General features: G+C 42.6%; 1 protein-coding gene across 1 annotated transcript in view; it reads right to left on the bottom strand.

Moving 5' to 3' along the window:
* Positions 1 to 24494, bottom strand: part of elmo3 (engulfment and cell motility 3) — a 29500-nt gene that overhangs the window by 4105 nt on the left and 901 nt on the right. The window contains exons 2-16 of the mRNA XM_020651099.3: positions 18838 to 18946; positions 15299 to 15339; positions 14455 to 14527; positions 12624 to 12674; positions 12160 to 12329; positions 10883 to 10982; positions 10647 to 10798; positions 9915 to 9993; positions 8312 to 8362; positions 8074 to 8196; positions 7843 to 7965; positions 7621 to 7725; positions 7211 to 7319; positions 6472 to 6608; positions 582 to 745 (exon numbers count right to left, since the gene is read on the bottom strand). Of these exons, the coding sequence (XP_020506755.1) occupies positions 582 to 745; positions 6472 to 6608; positions 7211 to 7319; positions 7621 to 7725; positions 7843 to 7965; positions 8074 to 8196; positions 8312 to 8362; positions 9915 to 9993; positions 10647 to 10798; positions 10883 to 10982; positions 12160 to 12329; positions 12624 to 12674; positions 14455 to 14527; positions 15299 to 15339; positions 18838 to 18915 (1556 nt within the window). The 5' untranslated portion in view covers positions 18916 to 18946. The remainder of the gene's footprint in view (positions 1 to 581; positions 746 to 6471; positions 6609 to 7210; positions 7320 to 7620; positions 7726 to 7842; positions 7966 to 8073; positions 8197 to 8311; positions 8363 to 9914; positions 9994 to 10646; positions 10799 to 10882; positions 10983 to 12159; positions 12330 to 12623; positions 12675 to 14454; positions 14528 to 15298; positions 15340 to 18837; positions 18947 to 24494) is intronic.

Genomic DNA, 24494 nt, shown 5'->3' with positions numbered 1-24494 from the left:
GGGGTGGAAAATATCTGTTGTCGTCAATACAGCAGCTGATCGGGTTTGTTATGAAACAAAGTTGGTTTTAACATTTTAGAAAACAACCTAATGCAAAGAATGTCAACCTGTTTCCAATCCATGAAAACATCCATAATGCATCATATGCCGATTTGAACTGAAATACACAAAGGCTGATTACTTTTAGGGTTAGGGTTAGGCAGATTTCAGACTTTGGACCATGTTTCAGGTGGTCTAAAGGGAAGCAAGTTTTTGCATCCTGAAGATAGGAACACCTCAGCCCCTGACCACACCTCATTGGAAGACCGACACTCCAATCGGCACTAACGTTGGCGCAAGTTTACAAGCTATTTACAAAACCTGGGTGGTGGGCGTGAAACTAATGTGGAATAGGAAAAGACACCTGCAATGAGTGCTGAGACAATGAGCTGGGTGTAAGAGAGGGCCCTTTGTGTCGACATTTTCTTGGTCATGGTTCTATGAAACTCAGTATGAGACTCATCAAAGTCAGTGGACAAGGTGCACACGTTCATTTTTCATCCAGGACAGGTGTGTAATCTGTAAACATCCTAATAACTCACAGTACAGGAGGAGCCAGAGTCTCTTCTTGGTGCAGCCGTTCCGTCTGCCTCAGTTTGAGGATCTCGCTGTAGTTCAGAGCGTTCACTTTGTTCTTGAAGAGCTCCAGGGAGGTCGGCTTACTAGACAACGTCCTTGTGATCTGCTCCCTCACCACCTGCATCACCTGTGGAGGGGGATGTCGAGACAGAGAGAGGGACAGTTTCATAAACAGGCTGGTTAAGTGAATGCAGAGAGTGGGACTGATGTTTATTTTTACTTTTGTTTATTCTGTGGAGGTCCATAAATGCTAAAACATCTTTATGTTTCAAAGATTTGGATTGAAGGGTTTTAAAGGAAACAATTCTTAACAGTGTCAGGAGGACTTCTACTCATAACATGGACACATCATCAGATGGCAACTAGAAAAGCATTTTTCGCCAAGCACCTGTATGCCTTTAGCTTGTATGTGCACACCAGTTTTCTTAACTACACAACTTCGACAAGAAAAGAAATTGAAACAAGTTTGTGCAACAAAACACCATAGACTGTATAAAACATGGATGTAGTGTCTCAGTGAGGCAGTCGCCATGTTGGAAATGCTATCTCCACCTAACTTTCCATTTATGTAGAAACATGCAAACAGATGAAGATGAGGTCAGCCTTAAGTCTCCTGACAAACAGCTACAACGCGTCAGTCAACTCAGTCAATTGTAAATGTAAATTTATTAGTACCTCTTAGCCCAAAACATAACAGGAGTTAAAAAACAAATCCCCTCCTCGTACAGTTTTTGCAAACAAAGAAATGAGCTATAGAAAATGAAACTATTTTTTTACCAGGTTGTAGTTCTGCTTTAAAAATGGGGAGTCTTAATATGGATGTTGATGGGACTTCCAGGGCTTTTTGCAGCCAGCCTCAAGTGGACACTTGGGGAACTGCAGTTTTTTGCAGTTCTGCCTTGGCTGCATTTATCTAAACCAGAGGTGGCCGCTTGCAAAGTACTTTGGCTTTGAACTTAAGGTCACATTCTCCATCATTCTCCATGCAGCGATAGAGATTGTTTGATAAGAATGAAAGTCCAACATTGAACTCCACTGTTCTCAAGGCTGACAGAGAATCTATATTCATATTTAATATAAATAAATATTTATTTAGAACCATGCAACATGCATCCTAAAGTCTGCACAGTTTGAATTTTTCTCATTATAAAGAACTTATAGCTAGAATTCAGAATCCAGCAGCTAGTATGAGAGAAATACAGGGACCACCCGGTACCATTGTTTGACAAATAACAGCCTCTAGCCAATAAAATCCAAATAAGAGGGGCGCTAGTAGCCTAGTAGTTCGTGTGCACGCCCCATGTACAGAGGCTGATCCTCCATGTGGGGGGCCCGGGTTCGAATCCGACCTGAGGCTCCTTTTCAGCATAACATTCCCCACTTTCTCTCTCCCTGATTTCTGCCTCTATCCCCTGTCCTATCTCTGAATAAAGGCATAAAAAGCCCAAAAAGAAATCAAAATAAGAATGTTTACAGACGAGAACATGGTCTAAAGATTCAGCAGTTAGGAGTATGTCATTAATTTCTCTGTCTTAGCTCCGCCCCTTTCTTCTGATCCATTCAGGACATCTCCTGCCTTTTTCTATCATCAGTTTGAAGTTTAAGAGCTCTCCTCATCCCACAATGTCAAATCACAAAAACCCATCCCAACGTCCCCTCCTTTTCTGACACACACATTAGCAAGTCATTGATCAGTATGATCATTATAAACCCTTTTTTGTGCAACAACCTCGCACCAACCAGACTGAACACAATCAATGACGGACAAACTGTGTGGCTATTTCATCGAGATCACATAACTTTAACAGATTTTTGGCATTTGCAATACTTGTGTGATAGTGTGTGTGTTCTGTGTGACTTGTTAGACTGAAGCTCACACAGAGGGACGGGGTCACCTGAGGTCACCTCTGCTATCCTGAAAGAAGAGCTCGGAGCAGCGAGTCAAACAAAACCCCTGCATGTGTGTCAAATCTATAGCTCGCTTCAGTGTACGTGCATCAGTCGTAAACTGCAGAAAATCCATGTGAAAATCTATAAAGCTACGGGAATGAGCCAACTCTGGCACTATTTGTCCGGCTGTCGCTCTCCCCGACACTCTCTGCTGACCTACATCATTCCTGTTCGCACCATAATCGACTGATAGTGAACAATCAATGACTAAAGTCTCATTTGAGTCATTCAGTCCAGCTTCATCAAGGCTTCTCTTCTCTCAGCACAATCAAGAACGTTGAGACAAATAACCGTTTGCTGCAGCAAAATCTGCTGAGAAGTAAATCAAATGTGATTACTCAAAAGCAATAATCTCATGTCAGTGTTTTTTCACACTCATCATTGACAGGTCGACGGTTTCTCCATCTGGCAGTGCTGAAGGTGCACACTGTCATGCTAGTTTGTGTGAAACTGCAGAGACACAAAACAAACAGCTAGAGTTTCAAAATGACCTCCCTGTGCAGAAGGGTTGCCGAGATCCCAGAATGGGAAACTTTGATATGATACTAGCAAAAATCCAACAATACATACTTTGATACCATGGCAACAAAAAACCCAAAATATTGGGTCATTTCTTGTATCAAATAACCAAAAATTGTAGGCAAACTATCTCACACATTTCACTCATTTGCACAAACATGTTGCCAATGTATTCATGCAATTCAGACAGTGTCACCTCCTCTGCTCTCACTCTGTTTGTGAGACATAGATATGTAACTTTAGCATCTAGTGAGGCTCAAAAAGGACTTGAAAAACGTCAGTATTTTCCGACCTGTTCAGCTCTCTTACCTCAGCTGTGGTTAAAATCATGACAGAAGATGTGTCTCGTTTTCAAGCTTCAGCACTTTTTTGATACCATGCATTATAATAGCAGAGATTGTGTTGTTTTTAAAACACGTTGTATCCAAAGGTCTGGAAGTGTCTTAAAATGTTGACGACCTTATCATGCAGTGAAGCCTCAGACGGCCTCTTCACACTGCTATGTCATCTTTACTCTCATGTCGTAAATCATTTCTGTTGTTAAGTGTCAACTTTCAACCAATTCTGCCTCTGAATATTTAAAAAAATCTAATCTATGGCCTGGAAAGCTTGTACTGAGTTCCTCCCCAGACAACATAATAACTAATAAACAACAGAAAGGTGAATCCAACCCAGAACAACTTCAAAAATAGCAGCCTTACCTCCATCTTTTTTTCTCCAGAGATGACTATTATTGACTTTATTTCTCGATCCTAACTTCAAATTCAACGATACGAGAGAAGTGACAGAGATGACAGGCGGTGAAAGTGAGGGAGCGGCAGAGAACAGACAGAGAACACCTACATGACAGGAGTGGTGCAGGCATGTGGCTGTTTTGTAAACAGACACCCTGATACTCTCACACACATGCACACCCCCCCTCCCCCCCCCCTCTGTCCAGCCCCTCTGTTATTTAGCCGAACTGGCCAATAGGAGCGATGAGTGGCAGCTGCCTCTGTTCCCGAAAAACCCTGCAGCATGTGCACGAATGCTTTATGTGTATGTGTGTGACAGAGAGAGAGAGAGAGTGTGTGTGTGTGTGTGTGTGTGTTACCACAGGGGGTTGCAGCGCTGGAAGAATATATTGATGTAATAGGATGGAGGGAATTTGAGAGTTTAATGTGATACTAGTAAAAACCAGACAATATTGATACATGTTTTCAAACATTTGCAAACACAAGTCCTGGGCACCTCATTATGTTTCCTTTCTTGATTTTAATTACCACAAATAGCAGGCAAACTCCTGCACAGAGTCTAAATCAAACAAAAACCCCAAAAAAGGGAATGGACCCAATTTCAAATATTCTATCTTCTTCCATATTCTTATCACTCCTATTCTATTTGAATCAATCTGTGAATTTTGTGCGTGTGCACCGCTGCTCTCTGTCTTTATTGCGAGAGCTTTGGGTTAAAAACACGACTGAAGATCGGTACTTTTTAAAAAGCTTTTGTACTCTTTGATGCGATCGATCATTATTTCAGTAAGTATGGAAGTATTGGAAATTCTGAGAACCTCTCACACTAATACTTCCAATTTATTTTGCCTAAATGTTCATCAGCTTTATTTTTCTCAGGACCCTGCCCTCTCATTCTCCCCCTCTCTCTTTGTTTCCAGAGGTTTTACGTTCCCTCTCTGTTGTTGTGTAATTACTGCTCGTGCCCTGAGCGCTTTGTTTTTTCCTCATTTCCTTCTCCCTCTGTTTCTGCCGCCGACCACGCTTCTCTTTGTCCACCTAATGCCCCTTTGTCCCTGCCCAAAAGCACCCTGGGTAGGGGGCCGGGGATGAACACAAAAGGCCGGTCTGCTGGCCTGGTGCTCAAAACACTGGCCATGTCCTGAGAGGTCAAAGGGTCAGTGAGTTTTATGAGCGTCAGGAGAGCACTCTGTTGAAGATGAGCGGTTGAAATGTGAATCAGGACAAAAGCTTTTACTTTTCAGGGAGGCTTGATTCTCAATATTTCTCTTAGACAAAACTCAGCTGTTAAAGGTTCGGCTCGTCCCATTACCATCGCACAAGTACTTGTAAGGTCGCTGTATGATTCTTAAAGCAGGGGCAGGTCTTTCTGTGGGGGCCGGACGAGGACAGTTAGCATATGAATGAATCTATACAAAGTGACAAAAGTACAAACTAACACAGATACACCGTAAAACCTTTTTCTTGAAACTACACCCTGTGTGTGGAGCTTATCCGTAGTTATTTTTTAACTTGTGTGAAGACTTCATATTCAATAAAAAACTCAAGGTGGGTTTGATTCATCTCTGGGATACTTCACCCATTTGCATTAAGCTTTATATCATTAGAAACCGGGTAGTACTTCTGAATCCCGCATCCCGCCCTCATTTTCCCCTGAGACGGGAATCTCTGTATTTCTTGTCTGCAAAAGGAGCCTCCCATGATGCAAAAATCATCATTTTGCATCATCGGCAGCTGTTGTAGTCAGCGAGGGTGAAACTACAACGCTAGTTCCTCATGTTTTCGACCACTGAAGCTACAGACCAATCACAGATCAGTGGGTGGGAACTCACTCCCAGAAACGAAACTTAACGTCCGCCATATTGCTTGGAAGCTATGCTAACAGGCTCTATGGAGAAAGTTGAGAAGAACCGTCAATGGTGGAAAGTATGTTTCAACTTCAAACTGATATGGATGAAGGGGATTTTGAAGGTCTTGTGCTCGAATCGGATCTTTGTGGCTATCTCTACAAGCTGCAATATAGTGACGAGCGGCTACATGTAGTTCAACAGAATCACAGTATCAACAAAAGAGTGGAGAAGAACATACCACGTGCACAGAGATCGTATACAAGCAGACGGTCTATGGTCGTGCAGCGATCACAGGGAATAAACGTCACCACCCCCTCCCACTCGCTCCCGGTGAATTCTCCTGATTATATCCTGCTGTGTTCTCACATCAGCTCACTCTGACTTTCTGCAGAACAAATACTAGGGGGCTGGCAGGAGAAACTCCGGGTGAAGCCAGAGTGAAAAATTCAGCTGATTGTGTTCACACATGCCAAACCAAGCCGCCCACGAGGAGGACCACAGCCTCTGCATACGGGGCTCACGCATCAACCACAAACCAGCGGTGCCCCGTAGCTGGTAATCCCACTGACAGCAGTTCCACTTGTTGTGTTGTTTTGGAGAAAATGCTTATTTAGTTTCTCGCTGAGTTCAAAATGTTTTTATGTTAAAACACCCAACAAGCTGCTGACTCTTTTAATGGTGAAAAAAAAAGAGGAATGAGTTTTAGGTACGATTGTTCAATCATAATCCTCCTGCATGGCTCCTTCAGTCCTGCTCGGCCTTTGAAGGCAGACTTTTACAGCATGCTAAGCTTAGCATACCTTGTCGAAGTCCTCCTGTGTGGCTCTCATCTCCTTCCAGGTCTTGTTGAGCAGCTGAATGCAAACACAGAAAAGCTCCTCCATCAGCCGGTCCTGACTGAAGAAGATGGGGTGGTAGTGGGATCCCGTCTCTGAGGCTGAGATACACAATGATGTATTAAAGATAGATTCAGTAGCTTTTTCCTAATAAACTAAAACACAGACTTATACAAAAGTAATTCTGCTCAATCATCACTAATGGGCCTCCATACATGTGTGGTGGTGACTGTGTCTGCAGAGACCCTGTCCTCTGACTGGATTGTACTGTTCTGGTTTGTTTTGGTTGAGTCAGGACGTTTCTGGGCAGAGCTGGTGTGTCTCCTCCGGCCAATGACAGCGCAGCAGGTGAGTTTAGGAGTAGGTACAATTCAGCGATTGGATGCAATTCAAACCGGCAAATATGACGGACGTGGAAGTCACGTGACTTGGGTGACTGGCAGATGCTAAGTTGGTCTGCTCTCTGTCGGACAGGCAGGTGCCAAACACCGGAGGTTAGCATGTGCTGCCGTGCAGTAGGTACTTGAAGTAAATGTACACCTGCGTCCTGCAGTGAGTGTGGCTTCTGGGGGCAATGAGCACAGGAGGAAGGGGGGCCAGTTTGAACTTTGTGTTTACAAACTGCGGACTCCTCCTTTAAGTTTGACACCAGTATTGAGCGGGAGAAACGCTTAAGGCATTAACAGGTCGGAGGTGAACTTACGAGGCTCGCCGATACGAAGGATTTCACACAGGATGAGTGTGAGCTGGATGCTGCTCCGTGCAAAAGGACACTCGTGTTTGTCCTCTCTACTGCTGTTCTCCAAGACAAACTGAGAGAGAGACACATGAAGACAAGAATTACATTAAAGCTGGTTCTTAATTAAACCCTCAAAACAAGGTTTACTACTTCTCAACAAGTACTTAACATGTGCTCAAACAGACAAAACATGAATCAGTTACATGATCACCTGTCATCAGGTATTCAAAATAAATACAAATATCTAAAAAAAGGACTTTGAAGTCCTTCTGCCCAAGGACATTGACCTGATGCTAACTGTGACATAGCACAGTCAGAAATCATTTGAAGAAATAAATATGAATGTGTATTTAATTAACATAAATCATATTCACCCTGCTGTAGGCGTCCGGATAGCGTGCAGCAAAATAAAACATGGTGTCCAAAGCGAGAAGACCTGGAGGCGTTCTCACCAAGTCCTGACCGGGGTTACTATTGTTCTGAAGACATAAAAGGGAATATTAATCACAGTCTGAAAATATGAACAGCACAATTACTCAGACCTTTGATGGTGTAAAACGTTTCAAATGAATGATTAGGGGACAATAAAGACTTACAGAAAAGCCTAACTTCTTGAACTCTTTGGCGCAGAGCGAGCGTCGTCTCTCGTGGCTCAGACTGTTCTCGCTTTCTGTCTCAAACGCCGCCTGACGCAGGCCGTGAAGGATGTCTCTCTGCTCCTGGAGTGACACAGAGAAGAGACAGACGAGAGGAAATGTTGACATCTTTGTTTGTGGAGTTCACAGAAAGTCATGAAAAATGTTCATCAGTAGCGTGTTTATCCTCACCTGGCTGTAACAGTCCAGCGGCGTCCTCATGCGAGGCTCCAGGTGATTCAAGGTAACAGACTGCAGCACATAGAGGTAGTGGGCCATCTCATCCTGGACTGCACCAGAACTGTGGATGATGTTCTGCAGAGAAAAAAGCCATTTTGTTAACGCTAATGCACTATTGCATTGGTCACTTCATTACATAATCACTCTGCAAACTGTGCAGATTATTAATGCAAATAAGAAAATCATTTACTTTATAAATGTACTGCCGGAGGTTCTTCTTGCTCAGGAATGCAAACATATCCTGGAAAAGAGAAGACAACAAACATGAGAACCGAGTGAGCAAATGTTAAAGGTGTAAGTTGGGTGTAATGACATGTTTCTAACATGAGGTGGCATCAAAGTGTCAGTCACTGATTAGTGGGCGGGACGAGGGTTGGCATGTTGGACTTTGACCTCTGTGATGAAATCGTCCCTTGCTGGTACATGCATCCCCAACCGTTTTGTTGAAGACTATTCTGCTGATAAGAAGGGTGGATGTGTTGACCTACTGTTAAAACGAGGAAGTGTGTGTGAGTAACAACGAGAGTCTGACAGAAAGGAGACTGGGCGCTGAATAAAGGATCTGTTCCTGTACAATGGGGGAGAGAGGAGCAGGAACAGAACAGAGGGAGAGAAAGACTCGACTGTCTGAAAATGAGCAGGCAGGATTAGAAGACTGGGCTGTTCCCAGATGTCTTCAGACGCAGCGCCTGCAGGATCCTGACTCACATGGTCAATGATGGACTGCTGGTGCAGAAACCTCCCTTAACACAAAATCACATGCTGCATCCCTCAAGCTGTTTTCACATATATGCACTACAGGGGGGCAGGCAGGAAGAACTCTGGGTAAGGTTGAAGTGCAAAATTTGGCTCTTTGTGTTCACACGTGATTAAGGGTTCAGTCTGAAAATAAAATACTAATAAATAAAAAAACATCAGTGAAGTTAAAGCATGCAGAGTGCATACTCATTCAGGACTGCAGACCACATTGTCTGGAAGCGACAGACACACAGGAAGGCCCTGAAACCAACTAAATACCTGCTGGTCTGAACGTTTGAAAGTCTATAGCCCCTTCACACATTTTGTAGACAGCTTTAGGACATTCAGGGCCTGAATTTCCCAGTAATTGCCCTTTAAACACCCCAACAGTTAGATACTTTCTGTGTCAGACATACTCATGAGATTCTAAATGTTCCCTGGGAATGTGCAGGTGGAGGAGGAGAAGAAGCCTTCAGTTTAAGTTTCTCGTAAGTTCTCTTTAAGTTTCTCATGCCGTTTTCACATGTGCAGTTCGGAAAATATCTAGATACTTTCAGGAGGACTGCTCTGGAGATTCTCCTGATCTGGCTGTTCACACATGCTCCTCACTGTGGGAGACTATCCCTGAGGTGGTCGGGGGGGTCTCCTGAAGTAAGACGTGACGTCAAAAAACAACGACAAATCGTCTGTTTGCGTTCAAACATACAGCTCCTCCGGGAAATATCAGGAGGTTTTCAGGAGATTTCTGCAAGTGTGAAAGCCTATTACTGTGTTGAATACACTACACCATATAAAAGGATATTTCAGAAGAGTAAAAAACATAAAACTGGCATCAGAGGCGAGAAGTAAAGTGTTTAAGACTGAGAAACTCCACACAGTGTACACAACATCATCACCACCTCGCCCACACGCTCACCGAGCATTGTGGGGCTGGCAGGAAGAGGAGGTGAACTGATTTAACTGTTTGCCCTCTCTGACAATATCAGGACATTTCCAGTAGCACGGTGCAGGTATGAGTGGGGTTAATGAGAAGAGGAAGTTTATAACAGCAGCACCTGTCGGTCGGAGTCTCCGGCAGTTTGTAGTAGAGCCATTAGTAGCGCCATGGCTTTGGTCTGAATCTGCTGGTTTGTCCTGAAAGAGATCAGAGAGGAGAAAGTGAACACAGCTAAGATGCTCCACAGATGCATGAAATGTGCATTTTTGTGTGTGGGTGTGTGTGTGTGGGGAGGCTGAGATCAAAACGATGTTTATGCTCTTTAAAGGTTCACGTCTCACATCGACACATTTCATGATTAAAGTGTAAAACCTTGCAGTGATAAACTGCAGTGATACTATCAGCATGAGTGTTTGAGACACTTAAATACTTCCTGATTTATCAACAAGTGATGATAAATCCAGAGCTGACTATTGCCATTAAATTTGTTTAATGTTTGTTTTTATTTATGCCTTTATTTTAGAGACAGGACAGTGAATAGAGTTAGACATCGGGCAGAGAGAGAGGGACTCTTTGCATGGAGCAGTGTACAAACAAATAGGCTACCGTTGCTTCCAATTTATTTATTAATTTTCAATGTGGATGTTAAACTTGAAAAATAGATTATTGTAAGATTTAACTTCTGGTAGATTTGTTAAAGTCATTTATTTTTCTTACGTTCACTTTTGCCAACTCAAGTCAGCTGACCTCATTTGCTCCTGACTCTCCAAAGAGACGAGATTTTGTCATTTTGAATCACTCCCTGGATCTTTATGGATGTTATGGTAGTTAGCCAAAATCTGTGACTTACACCTGTAGGTGAGCGATGAGTCTCTCCATGGTCACTTCTTGTTTGACCTGCAGGAAGAGGCTGTGACTGCTCAGCACCATGCTCTCCAGGATGTCCAAGGACACCTGCTGTATGGATGCATCGGTAGGCTTGGCGTTGACGAAGCTGGCAATCTGAAGGACGAGAGAAAAGTAAGGATGAAAAGAAAGGAGAAAAAAACTGTGGGAGAGTACGAGACGAGGCGTCAGGTTCAGCACCTTCTTGATGAAGACCGATGAGAGGTTCTCCCAGGAAACTATCCCATGATCCATCAGTTCCATGAAGCCTGTCAGAGTGTGGGTCATGATCACATTACTCCTGAATGACACACAGAAGACACATTTTGTTCACTGAGGTTGTCAACATATTTCAAACCTCAATACCATGTGTTATAAAAATGATAACATCGCAGATTATTAAACGATCCATAGAATCAAAAAGTTCTGAGAGAAATCAGCGATGGGCCATTCAAATTAACAGGTTGACAAAACCTCAAATACTGACATTTCTTATAAAGAGGCAAAAGTCGTGTTCAAGGGCCCGCCTCATGAATAACATCCCTGCCCTCCCCTGACCTAACCCAGACTCTTATCAGCCCCACAGTCAGAGAACATTACAGTAATGTGAAGGCTGAAACTGAATCTGAATCTAATGTGTTACATTAACGCACACTGGAATTCATATTTTCTATTTACACTGCACGTAATTTTGACTATGCCTGCACAGCTCCTCCATGGCACATTTTGTGTTTTTATATTCTATCATATATTTTCTAATAGCCTTTATATTTGTAACTTACTCTATTTAAGCTGTCAGCAGGAGCTCTACTGTTTTTATATTTCCTTGTGAACTGTTTTGCACAAAAACACCAAATCAAATTCCTATATGTGTAAATGTACTTGGCAATAAACACAGTTTCTGATTCTGATTCTGATTGATGTCGCTTGCTAATAGGTCTTTGTCAGACGTACTGCTTTCACTGAACGCAGAACAATGTTGGTTCAGATCACACCGTCTACATTTCACACAACTTTTGGTACAGAAACGTTGGACAGCGTGTTAGCATGCGATTCTTGGAACCTAAAAAAGATGGCTGATGAGGACTTCTACTCGTTTCGCTCTGGTATCAAAACAGTTAATGATGATTGCTATTAGTATGTTCTGGTACCATGACAACCCTCACAAAAATGCTGTTCAGGTAGACTTCATGTGTAGAACCTTTTCAGTAATTCAATGAATAGTGTTTAGCTTTTATTTATTTATATGTATGTTTGTATGTTTGTGACCTCTGATCATAGAAACATAATGAAATGAGTCAACTTGCATTTATCTGAAGTATGTGGTTAAGTATGTGCAGCCTTAAATATTTAGCAACACTTCTTTCGTCTACACATATAGCACAACAGGATGTAACGACCACTGATATCAATCTGAGGAGGAGTGTTCAACCCCAGAAACATGAACACACACAAACACACACACACAGAGTACTAACTCATTCGAGTCCTCGACTATCTTGACCAATAAGAGGTGTCCGTCTCGGCTGATGAACTCCTGTGCAAATGTAACGTCTGTAGATGTGCTCGCCAGCTCCTTCAGCGAATCACAGCGCACGCCTGAATCGGAGCTCTGGATGCCTTTGAACAGGTCTTCTGCACAGCGACCCTGCGTTTATGAGCATCCACAAAACACACAAAGAAACACACATGGTCACAAACAAAACACTTAAGACAAATTCACTTTTTTCTAGTTTTCATACACAATTATTTGTTTTGTTTTTTCAATGTATCCCTTGAAAAATGAGTGTGTGTGATTTTTTTGTCTTTGCATTCAGTTGACTCTCTGAGTCATGTAAAGAGAAATCAATGAAAGGTTGAAGCATCCAGAAAGCTGCAGGAATGTGGGGAGAATGAAGTGTAGGGCCGTGGTGGCGGTCGAGTGTGGTGGCTGCAGACTCACCGGTGCCTTGGTCAGACGCAGAATGCAGCCGTTCTTAATGTCCAGACGATTCTAAAAACGGGCAAACAAACACACATACAAACACACACACATACACACACACATACACACACACATACATGTTAGAAAACAAAATATTTAAAATGACATATACATTGTCAGACCACAACAGAGAGAAAGTAATATGTCACAAGTTAACCACATGCACGGACACACAAACTGTAAATCTATATACATCCTGCACGCAATATGTAAAAGCCAGTTTGATAATCTGTAACCAAAATTGTCAAATCCATGCGAGCAGGTTTGCAATCAGTGGGTGTGTTTTCATATAATGATCACAAAGTTTTGCAAGATGTGCGTAAAATTTCATAAACTGTGCGAGCAGATTTATATCACACAGTTCACAAATCCATGTACACAGTTAAGGAGATCGTGTCCACAATTCGCAAATCTGTCCCCCCCCCCCCCCCCCCCCTCCTCTCTAGAGTTGATGGTCACACAGGTTGCCATGTGGTGGACACTGAAGCTTCAGTGTTTATCCAGCTCTGCATCGGTCTGTAAACCTTTCTGTGTTCTAACCTCTCTCCATTTTTCAAAAGCATCTCCAATATTGATCCTAGTTTGAGCACGTTTCTGCTCGTGGAGCTTATTAGAAACATGCAGAGGCTTTTTAGGTCGGGTACAATCACTTCTATCTGAACCACTTCTCTTGCCCGCTTCCATCACTGCAACACCTGTTGACCTGATAACTGCTCTCATATCTGACAAACTGAGGGGCGTCTAAAACGGCTGTGTGTTGGGGGGTGTCTTAAAACCGCCTACCTTCTCTGGTCCAAACAAATCCAGATCATTCAGGAGCAGAATCTAAAGTTAGAAGGAGGACATACTGACTGCTGCATTGTTGTCAGAGAAGCCAGCACTTCAACATAGCATGTTTCCTTAATGTCTGATCATATAGTAAGATACCTTTATCATTTCAGAGATATCTTACTGATTAGAGCTTTTACTTGGGTATATAGCTATGCTTGTATCATATAACCCAGTTTGTCTCTGCAGATATCCTGAATCAGTTTTGGGAGATTAGAATTTGGATCGCTGGATAAATTCCTGTAAACTGAATAAAATCTCTTCGCACGGACTTTCTGGAATCAGACCGCTGCTGAGAGCAGGAAATTATCAAGTATAACACGGCCTGACATGAAGTCGAGTGTTTCTCAGACTCGTCATGAAGCTGCTCTTCTTAAGCCGGAACATCTGCTTCACTATAAACTCAACATCTGTAATCATCTTCGTACCAACTGTAAGAGTCGTAAAAGTAAAAGACGATTGTTTTTCAGTCTGTAAACAATACTTCCATTCATTCATCTAAACAGAGAATATTTCTCTCCAGTCCTTCTGTCTGTGTCTAATGGAAATGTAAAGTCTTCTGCAGCCCTGACTTCAGCTGAAAAAGGGGGAGGGCTGTCAGAGGCAACCTTTTCAAAAGGTCACTTGACACCAAGAGGCTGCATGTAGCACCAGCTGCTTCTCTCTTTTCCCGTTCCTTTGTTTTTTCAGTCAGTCCTACACTTCAGCAGCGTTAATGACAGCATGTGAAGCTGGCTTCATCTACAGTCATTTCCTTTCTTTTTCGGGAAAGTTACTTTCAAAATCAAAAGCAGGGATCGCAGAGTTGTGATTTATGTCGAGCTTAAACTTTATAGAAAAACCTGAAGAAGCTGAGTCAGCTCTGTTATGTAATGTCTTCAAGACGTGCTCCAACGTTTGCTGGACTGAATTCCTTGAACAGATAAATATTTGAATTGATATGTGCGGAGATGTGACTCACCGATTCAGTGATGTACGTCTGAACCCCGTCTGCATTCTGCAGGGCGTAGTTGTCGGGACCTGGGAGATTCCAGCTGAACAGAAACACACAAACACAAACAAATTAATACAGTTTATTCAAATAGAAGCTGCAAGACAATGCAAAAACTCAAATCTTAGTATAGTATCAAAGCTTTTAAAAAAATACAGTTCTACAGTCAAATGTTTAACACAAGTTTTGCTGGCAACATTTTGGTACCAATTTGTGCAATTTAGAGTATGTATGTATGCCTGCAATACTGTGTAATTAAAAACAAGAAATCAGACAATATTTAGTGTCTGGGGCTTCTAGTTATGTTGAAAATGGTTTCGTTGGGGGCAGCAGTAGTCCAGACCATGGAACAAGTCTGGAAACTGGTCTGGTAGCTGGATAGGTGCACAGTACACTTCCTGAGCACTGCCGAGGTACCAGTGAGCAAGGCACTGAACCCCCAACTGCTCGGGCGCTCTTTCATGTGCAACTCGCTATCTGACATTTCAGCCTTTTCAGTGTGTGTTTCAGCCTGTGTGTGTGTGTGTGTGTGTGTGTGTGTGTGTGTGTGTGTGTGTGTGTAGCATGTTAAATAACAGAGTGTAAAAGTAATTTCCCCTTGTGGGATAAATAAAGTATATTAAAAAAATACACTGAGGCAATTCAAAGTGCTTTACAGATAGTTAAATACACAAATGTAATATAATAAGAGAGAGGAAGAGCAGGAATTCATTTAAAAAAAAAACAGAGACATGCATAGTGTAAAAAAAAGAAGTAAATTAGATAAGATCATTGTGAGACAGCATCAAGGCAGCAAAACAAATCATGGACTCACCCATCGCACACCTCCTTTATCACAGCAGAGAGAGGCTTTTTCTGCAACGAGACACCAGGGAGTCACACACAGAGAACATCACATTTCAAATACCTGCACACATCATGAATAACACACCTGCTGCTGTGTATGTGTGGGCCATAAGACGAGGACTCAGAGACTCTGCAGTGAGAGTATTTCCTCTCATTCAGGGGAGCTGGACTCATGCTTCAGTAATGACTGGCTGTTATGGGATTACGCTACCACAGCTATTCTGTCTGGCTGCAAACCTCCAAAACCTCGTTTGCCGAGGAGAGGAGCTCCCCAACGCTTTCTGAACAATGTTACCCTCAGTGCCCGGATCCCTCTTTGTACGTAAATAAAAGCCAGACTGCTTCCACGTCTGACTCTCAGCCATCCTGCTCATTAGTGGTCAGCCCCGCGGTCAACCAATCAAAATGTCTCTGGGTTCTGTGGTAGACCCAGTGGATGCTCTGTGATTAGAGGCAGCCAATACGGTCGACCAATCAGAGGTGTTTCAGGGTTGAGACAGCAGGGCCAGGATCGGTTGGGATGTAAAATAAAATTACTGTGAGTAGATATTGGACTTTTTGATTGTAGGGTAATTACAACACAAACCCATGGAAATCTCACTTTAAGTGTCAGAGCTTCTGAAGAGTGTGAAACTTTTTCATTCCAGTTTCTCTTCATTTTTCAGCCGGTCCATAATAACCTGTCAAACCATAGAAACGTGTGGCTGTGTCCAAACTCACACATTACTCGCTGTATAGTTTAGTGGTGTCCAAGTTCTGAGTGAGCATTGTCAAACCTTATGTAGTGCACTCATTATATCCCATAATGCATTGTGAAAAGTAGTGTACAACCAACAGTCAATATCCAAGCAATTAATTTTTAACGTTCAGTCAACATAACGACAGGCTGAGAGCTGGAGCTGAGGCGGGTTTAAGTCTCCTGACGAACCGTTACATCTCGCCCACCTGTCAATCATGTCAGCTACGCGCTTAACTATGGATAACACGTATCCTTCATAAAATCAAAATGGAGCCGTTTAAAAAGAAAATCACCCCCAGTACAGTGTGTGCCCAATAACTAATCAGACCTATTTAGTTTTTTGTACCAGGCTGTAAACATGTTTATTTATGCTGTAAAAACAGGCTTTTTCGCCTGTTGTGTGTTTGTGACTTCCTGTGTTCCTGGAGCCAGCCTCAAGTGGACACTTGACAAACTGCAGGATTTTGCACTTCCGCATTGGCTTCATTTTTTTGCTGCTTGGTGGGGGTCCTTAAAGAAACAGCAGCAAAAATGAAGAGTATCAGGCAGAAGCAGAAATGGTGGATTTTACAGACGCCAGTATCAGATAAATAAGGAGGTTTTTCAGCTACACATCTCACAACGCTACTCAACAAGTGTCCCAGACCGACTTCATTAATGGTGAAAGTGAGTTTAATAGATGTCCTTTAATGGGGCTGGGCCTACCTATTGTCCACATATTGAAAATAAAAAGATGCTTCATTTATATATTTCGCCCGACTAATCCATTATGAATTTTACGACAACACTTTAATGAAACATTGAAAACGTTAGGGCTCCAAATGTGAGAATGAAAAAGCAGCAGGGTGTGTTCATGAAAAAAAAGAAGTCATAAACACGACCTGTTGGTTTAACAATGCGTGTGGAGCTAATGAGACTATCCTGTACAACAGCAGCTGTTATCACACCTCACTGGTGAGGAAGTGGCGACAGTCGACTTCTGTATGCACGCACACACACACACACACACACACACACACACAACCACAGTTTATTAGTTTGCACTGTGATAACCTTAACTTCTGCATTTTAGCTGGTTTTATATATTTTAATTACTTTTGCAAATTCAGGGAAACCTGACAGAAAATGAATCCATATAAAAAAACATTTTGTGTCCAACGTGTGTCCAAAAAAGGGCTGGGGGACATATTTGTTTTTAAGATGTCTGTAGGCATTTGGGTTAGAAACCAGAGGGTCGCCAGGGCAGACCATGTCTGGAATTGGGTCTGGTGGTCGCCTTGAGCAAGGCACCGAACCCCCGACCACTGGGTCATGTGCAGCCCCGCAGTCCCCTGTGACGAGATCTCACGATCATGACAATATTTCTTGTTGGTGAAAACTGCTCTGCGTCTATATCAGAACATAAAGGCAGAGCAGCAGCCATTATGATGGAATCTGATGCTTTACTGGAAGTGGGTTAGGTTTAGGGGTACGAATGGACCATAGAAGATGACCCTGATACTTGGCAGGCAGCATTTTGTGTGTTATAAACGGCGACAAAGGGTCAGAAAAGATATCAACAATATGTAAGCATTAGTGAAGTAACTGTATGTTTATTCATCATGCAGGCAGTCATACAACGAATACATTTGAGTGAGAGATTTTTGAAAAAAGGTGTTCACAGATGGCAGCAAGCGAGGTACGTACCAAACCGTTACTTCTGTGTGCTGTTACAGCCCTAGTGAGCAGGAGCATTCATCATAAGATGATTATTCATTAAAACATTTCTAAATGGAACTGCATCGTTTTAGTTTTTGTGACTTTCAATCCGAGTGAAAGACTACTTTTCCAGCTTTTTTTTCCAATATATTTTGAGATTTAAGTTTTAATTTTAAAAAAGAGCCAAAATATAACGTCTCGTCCCGTTCCTGTGAACCCAATATCGTCTGGTTTCATGAGCTTAGTGTATCGTCACAACCTTTATTAAAGGCATTTTACATAATCCAATCGTCTCAAAGCGAGTGGGCCTGAAGAAATCCAAGAGGCCCCCCTTTCTCTGCACTTTGGTTTCTTATTGAAGTCTATCCCCCAGTCTGTCAGGCTGCCTCTTAATGCTTCTGCATAAAAAATAAGATTTATTTCTTTGATTTTTTTGAAGACTTCTGTCCCTGGATTTAGTCTCTCAGGTGCAGACATGTTTTGTGTTGTGGAAAGATAAAAGGTTTCTATGTGTTGTGGCCCTTATTGCTGCAGCAGATTTTTGTCTGACCGGCCTCAGGGCGTTCCCCCAACACTACACAACTCCCTCTGAGGACGGCTTTATGGTCACTGCTGTGGACTCTGGGTTTACCGCAGCAACTACAGCAGCCTGAGAGGAAGTGCTGCCTGAGAGGCTCAGCTAAGGACAAGAATTTCCCATGGTGGGTCACTGGCGAGAAAAGATAGAAGTCAGCAAAAGTGAAGTCTGAGAAGAGGCAGACGGTGTTTTAATGACATGACATTTAACTTAGAGGATGTTTTTTCAGATAGTATCAGCATTAAGAGTAACACAACTCATCCATGTTTAGAGTTGATTAGAGTTCATAAGAAGATCGCTGTATGGCAAAAACTCCCTAACTACCTCAGCTCTTTGCATGGTCAAAAGAGAGAGCTTTTAATGTCATGAAGAGGATTTAAAAAATATATTTCTAACACTTCCTGTTGATACGGCGCTTGTGCTGTGTGTGTGTGTGTGTGTGTGTGTGTGTGTGTGTGTGTGTGTGTGTGTGCTGTGTGTGTGTGTGTCTTACCTGGTCCAGTTGTATGAGCTGGGGATAGGCCCCCGGCATCTGGATGGCTATCTTCACTATGTCCTTCTGTTGAGGCATGTTGGCCCCTCTTGAATCCTCGCCTCTCTACCTGATAATAAAACACAAAGATGTGTTTAAAATAAAGCGTCTCATCGCTCTACATACATTGTGTTTATGGCTTCTACACCTGGATCCAGATTAAAAACGTCAAATCTTTCATGATGAACTTTTTGTGTATCTGAAGATCTAAAAACACTTCGGGACAGTCAAATAATCAGTGAGTATGTTCTTCTTCTTCTTCTCTCTAGTCCTTGACTAAAACAGCTTTTATACACAAGGGGAGGAGCCGGCCGTCCTGTCCATGTAAACACACCTCTAAAAACAACACAGCAAGCGGGACTCGAGCTTTTCACTCATTGTAGACAGTCATGACTCAGAGACACATTTACACAGGATATACTGGATTTATGGTGTATTTATGTGTAAAATGTCACACATTCTTCCTTTAATTATATCATTATTTTGTGCCAGGCGTTGTTTAACGTATCCTATCTTATCGTCTTAATTCTTTTGTGTAGTTACCCTGCGATTCCAACCCCCACCGGCACCAATTTTTATATATTTAAAAAAAAAAAACACAATTTGGAATTAGGTCCCACCTTTTACCAAAGTATAGCTTTGTAGGTCAATAAATTTAAATCTGGGCAGCAATTATTTTATTCAGTGAATAAAACTTCTCTGGTGGTAAGTGGTAACAGAGTGAAAGTTGACCAACCAGAAAGCAGCGGTGAATCGATGAGCTGATCTGACTCGTTGGGATGTTTGAAATGATTCATCAATGACTCACAGCAGTTGTTTCAGCCTTCGTTTTCATTATGAAGCAGTACAACGCTGTTCCTCTTTCACTGGGTGTTTATGGCACTCCGAGGTCTAATTACTGTCTGTACACGCACTGCCTCACCACTTGCAGCTCACGCACACACATCATGCACACTTCCCCAGCCTTCAGTCACATTCCCAGAGGACACAGAAGAAGCTCTTGTGTCTCCAACCCTTCCCCCCCTTTCCTCCTCGTCCTCCTCCGTCTCTCCCTGGAAACAATACAGCTGGATCTAAATTCTTCTTCTGTACATTCATGAGCCGGTGATGAAAGAAACCGGGTCGAGGCGTGTGTCTGCTTGTGTTCGGTGTGAGTAATAACTCTTGGATGGTTGACATACCATCTCTGCAGTTTAAAAAAAGAAAGCCCTCACAGTTTACGACGGTTTTCAAAGCAATACTCATGTCAAAACAACCACGCGCCTTTTCTGTCTTCTCACCTCGCTCACCCTCAGGCAGCGTCTTTCCTGATAAAGAGCGCCTTCAAAGTAAAAGTAAACACGAGAAGGATCCTCTTTTTGCAGACGGAGGCTGAAGTCCTGCTGACATTAAAAGAATATGCAAACACAATCAGACAATTTACGACAAGAAAAACCTGGAGGGCTGTAAAAATTTCACTGTAGCAAAATTCAACTTTCCTCCAACAAACAGCGACAGAGTGTGAGACTTTAATCTTCCAAGAGATTTGGGGGATGTGGGTTTGTTCTAGGGCGGCTTATGAGTCAGCAAATTCAAGCTCAAACTCCGGGTAATGGTACGTCATGTCTTTGAAACAACAACAATGACCGTCTGTTGGCTTTAAGCTGAGTATCAGTCTGAGCTACAGGGATGAATATGAGACTCAAACCCATGTGACCGTCAGCTTAAAGAGCCCATATTATGCCCTTTTTGGGGTTCATATATTTAATCTGTGTACCTACTAAAGTATGTTCACAATAGCTAAAGTTATAAAAAAAGTGTCTGTTTTCATGAACTGCCGCTCCATGCACCGGCTCGCTTCTGACTCTCTCTCTAAGGCTCTGAAGTGCCCACGTTCAGAGTCCCCACGTGTGCCAAGTCTGATCTGATTGGTCGGCCTGTCGGCTCTGCCGTAATTGGTCAGTCGCTCAGCCACTCTGGCTCTGAGGGCCGGGGAGCAAAAACATTAGCACCTTAGCGCTACTGTGCTGCCGCAGGCTACGGCATATTGTGGGCGTGCTACAGAAGTTAACGGGCGTGCAACATGAGCTGCAGGGCTTGCCACAACGAGCCAATGGGCTTAGATCAGTGATATCACACTGACAAGACGTCACACTGGCAATGATGTCGGACTGACAATTTTTTTTCGAGGGGGGCTAGAACCAAGCATTACATGCGGCTAATGCTACAGCTAACAGGAGGACGTAGGAGAAGCCGCGTTTCCACGGACTTTGAATTTTTGCACATAGATGTGCTTAAACATGCACAGGACACTTGGAAAACACACTAAAGAGCATATAAAACCAGAAAAAGCAGAATATGGGATAAGTCTCTTGTTTGCACTAAAAAAAATATATGAAGGTTTGGTCCCTTTAGCTTTTTCACATAAGACATTCCAGGCAGGAGGGGGGCGGGGGGGTCTCCTGAGGTAAGATGTGACGTAAAGGAGGAGGATAGAGCAACAGAGTCCGCTACACGGCGCTAAAATGAGAATATTTGCCTTTATATCAATGCTATGTGTAGTCCAACGGAAAGACAACATCAACGGAGTGGAGAAGAACATACTAACGAACAGAAAACAGAATGCTGCCCCCTTCCCATTGGCTCGAGATGAATTCTCCGGAGAATATCCTGCTGCGTTCTCACATCAGCTCACTCAGACTTGCTGCAGTAGTACTCGGGGTCTGGCCGGAGAAACTCCGGGTGAAGTCAGAGTGAAAAATGTGTCTTGTTTGTGTTCACACATGCAGCTCCAAAGCCCTAACACATGCAGCTTACCGCTAATAGCTGCCAGTGCTTCACAAATGTATCAGATGTAGCCTGTTACACTTTTCTGAACAGAACATATCAGCAGACTTTTGTGGGGAAAGTAGCAAGTCTAAGAGTTCCTGCACTCAGGGTGAACCCGTTCATACTCCATTATATTCACCCTGACCTGTCTGTACACGCTGCAGGCCTCATGTAAAGCCTCATAGAGCTCAGGAGACTCTGAAGTTCTCCCTCCATTACAACAAGAAGGAGCTAGTCTGCTCAGCTGTAGTGGTACTCATTAAATGCATCAACCTCTTCACCTAATCACATTACTGGCTGTGGGATGACCGGCTGAGAGAAGGACTCTTAAAAAGAGAAAAGGTGAGCTTTCAAAGAGGAGCGACTTTTCTTTCCACAAAGGCCCTTTTTAGGTACATTTAAAAACACAAACAGTCAAAGTAATGGTGAGAGTGCTGCACACATTTGAGTCTCACATGCTGATCAGTTGAAATGTTGAACTGTTCACTATTTCCTTTTCTCAACCTCAGCGGAACAGAGAGGGGAGGTGTTCATGTTTGAGTCTCACAGAGTTAACCTGAATTGTGTGTGTGTGTGTGTGTGTGTGTGTGTGTGTGTGTGTGCGTGCCTGTCTGTGCCTGCCTGTGATGTCCCCTCAGTTATGTAACATATTAAGACTGCACCTTCTCTACATGCCTGTCTGCTTTCAAACAGAAGTTGAGTAAAGTTGTTCAAGTAGAAGTAAGCAACATAGACGTTGATGATGCTAGTTTGAAACTTGACTGTTGCCAAGCAACCCAAAGCTTCCCCTCACACAGTACGTTTACATGCAGTTAGAAAAAGTCGATTTATTGTGTTAATCCAACAACAACTGGATTTTTTATTGCATTTTAACATGTTAGTCAGACTGAACTCGTATTGTATCAAAGTCAGCATGTATACTCCTCAAACAGACCTAAACTGGACTAGTCGTTCTGAGCACGCACCACAGTTTCCGTGCCGCGCTTTGACCCAGAAGTCAAACGGCATGAATGTGTAGCAGAAGTCAGGCTATAATCTGTCTTCAGATATCACCATGACATGAAGGAAGGCGAGAAAGTGCCATCATGGACTGTGATTCATGAAGGTATTGATCATACAATAAAATGATTAAAAGAGATCTATTCTGCTGATCGACATTTAGATATGTTACCATGTTGGATGTCAGTACAAATCCTCTGCAAAGTTTTTAACCTAACCCTAAACATCCTAATCCTAACAAAAGATACGCAGTTGTTGCCGTAGTCCCCAGACATGGAATTTTGCGAGACTCCGACGTATCAGAGAAAAGCATGGAGCAAAGCTGTTGGACATGCCCACACGGGCAGCTCTTTCGAGGACACTCCGACGTGGATGCTACATTCTTGTGATGCTCAGGTGGTCCGTGTTGGGAAGTCGTTCTTAAGACTTGAGATTGTTCACATTATTTCAGTTCGGAAAGTCGGAAGCTTGTAACAACAGCACAAAAAGAAACAGTGAAATGTAACTGTTAAAAGTTGAAGTGCAATACATGAATTATTATCTTAACATTAACAAAACAACCTAGCCTAATTCTTTTCTGAGTTTCAGAGTTGTTCTGACTTGAGCAGGGGTTCAACACGTTTTTCCGATGAATGCACCAGGAAGCACATTTAAAATTCCCTGTGACTGCATACAGAGCTGGCCAATCAGAGGAAAGTGGGCCCATGGGGGGGGGGGGGGGGGGTGGTCCTTAAAGAGACAGCACCTGAAATGAAGCGTTTCAGGCAGAGGCTGATATGAGGGATTTTACTGACGGCAGTATCAGATAAATAAGGAGTTTTTGGAGCTACACATCTCACAACGCTACTCAATAGCTGTCCCAGACTGACATCATCCATGGTGAAAGTTTAATAGATCTTCTTTAATGGAAATAGTAGGCACTCAAAAAACTAATCAAAACTAGCTAGTTGGAGCCAAATTATGTAAATCAGAATACCTTTTTTTTTTTTTTAACTCTGAATGGAATAAATGAAGGGTTTAAATTGTTCTGAAGGGATATTTGTCAATATTCTGACCAGGAGGAAACACACAGTGGACTGTAAGTGTTTACAAATTAAAATGTCATTATGTTAGGGGGAAGTTTGGATACAGTAGAAGGAAATCTGTATGAAGATAAACACAAAGCTGTCATATTGTGGTTATTTCCTCTTTGTGTCAGAATTGAATTCAGTGTCGTAAAGATTAAGTGTCCACCATGTTCAGCAGCTGTCAGTGCTCGTGTTCTTCTGTGAGCACTTTGCTTCATAAAGCTTAAAAACCAGCAGACCTTTTGTTCATCTGCAGACTCACAGTGTGCCTCCCTCAGACCCCCTGGACTCACCCCCCTCCCCACCTCTCTGTGCATGTGTGAGAGTGTAGGGGGAAGCTCTCAGCTGCCTGACATTCCTAACCTGACAGGGTACCACGCACACACAAACACACACATGCACACACACACACACGTAATACATCTCTAATAAAGGATTAAAACTGAGCCATTTCCGTAATAAAGGATCCTTTCAAGAGAGAATTTATCATTTAAACAAAATTTTAAAAAGTTACATATAGTTTCAGCAGTGAAATTAAATAGGGTTATTATGCATTTGATAGCATTTCCATAGTTTTAGCAATATGAGCATTTGCATTAAACTCATTGCAAAAATTATCGGAATGAATTGAATAATTTGTCTACAGAAATGTCTACTATTGGATGATGGTTTGAGAATAATGTCAATGTTTTCACACTATTTTAAATTCATTTATGAAGCTCAAGCGAGGGGGCCAATTAGGAG

The sequence above is a fragment of the Labrus bergylta genome, chromosome 7, assembly GCF_963930695.1.
Source record: "Labrus bergylta chromosome 7, fLabBer1.1, whole genome shotgun sequence".
NCBI classification, from domain to species: Eukaryota; Metazoa; Chordata; class Actinopteri; order Labriformes; family Labridae; genus Labrus; species Labrus bergylta.
This window is presented reverse-complemented; position numbering and strand designations above follow the sequence as displayed.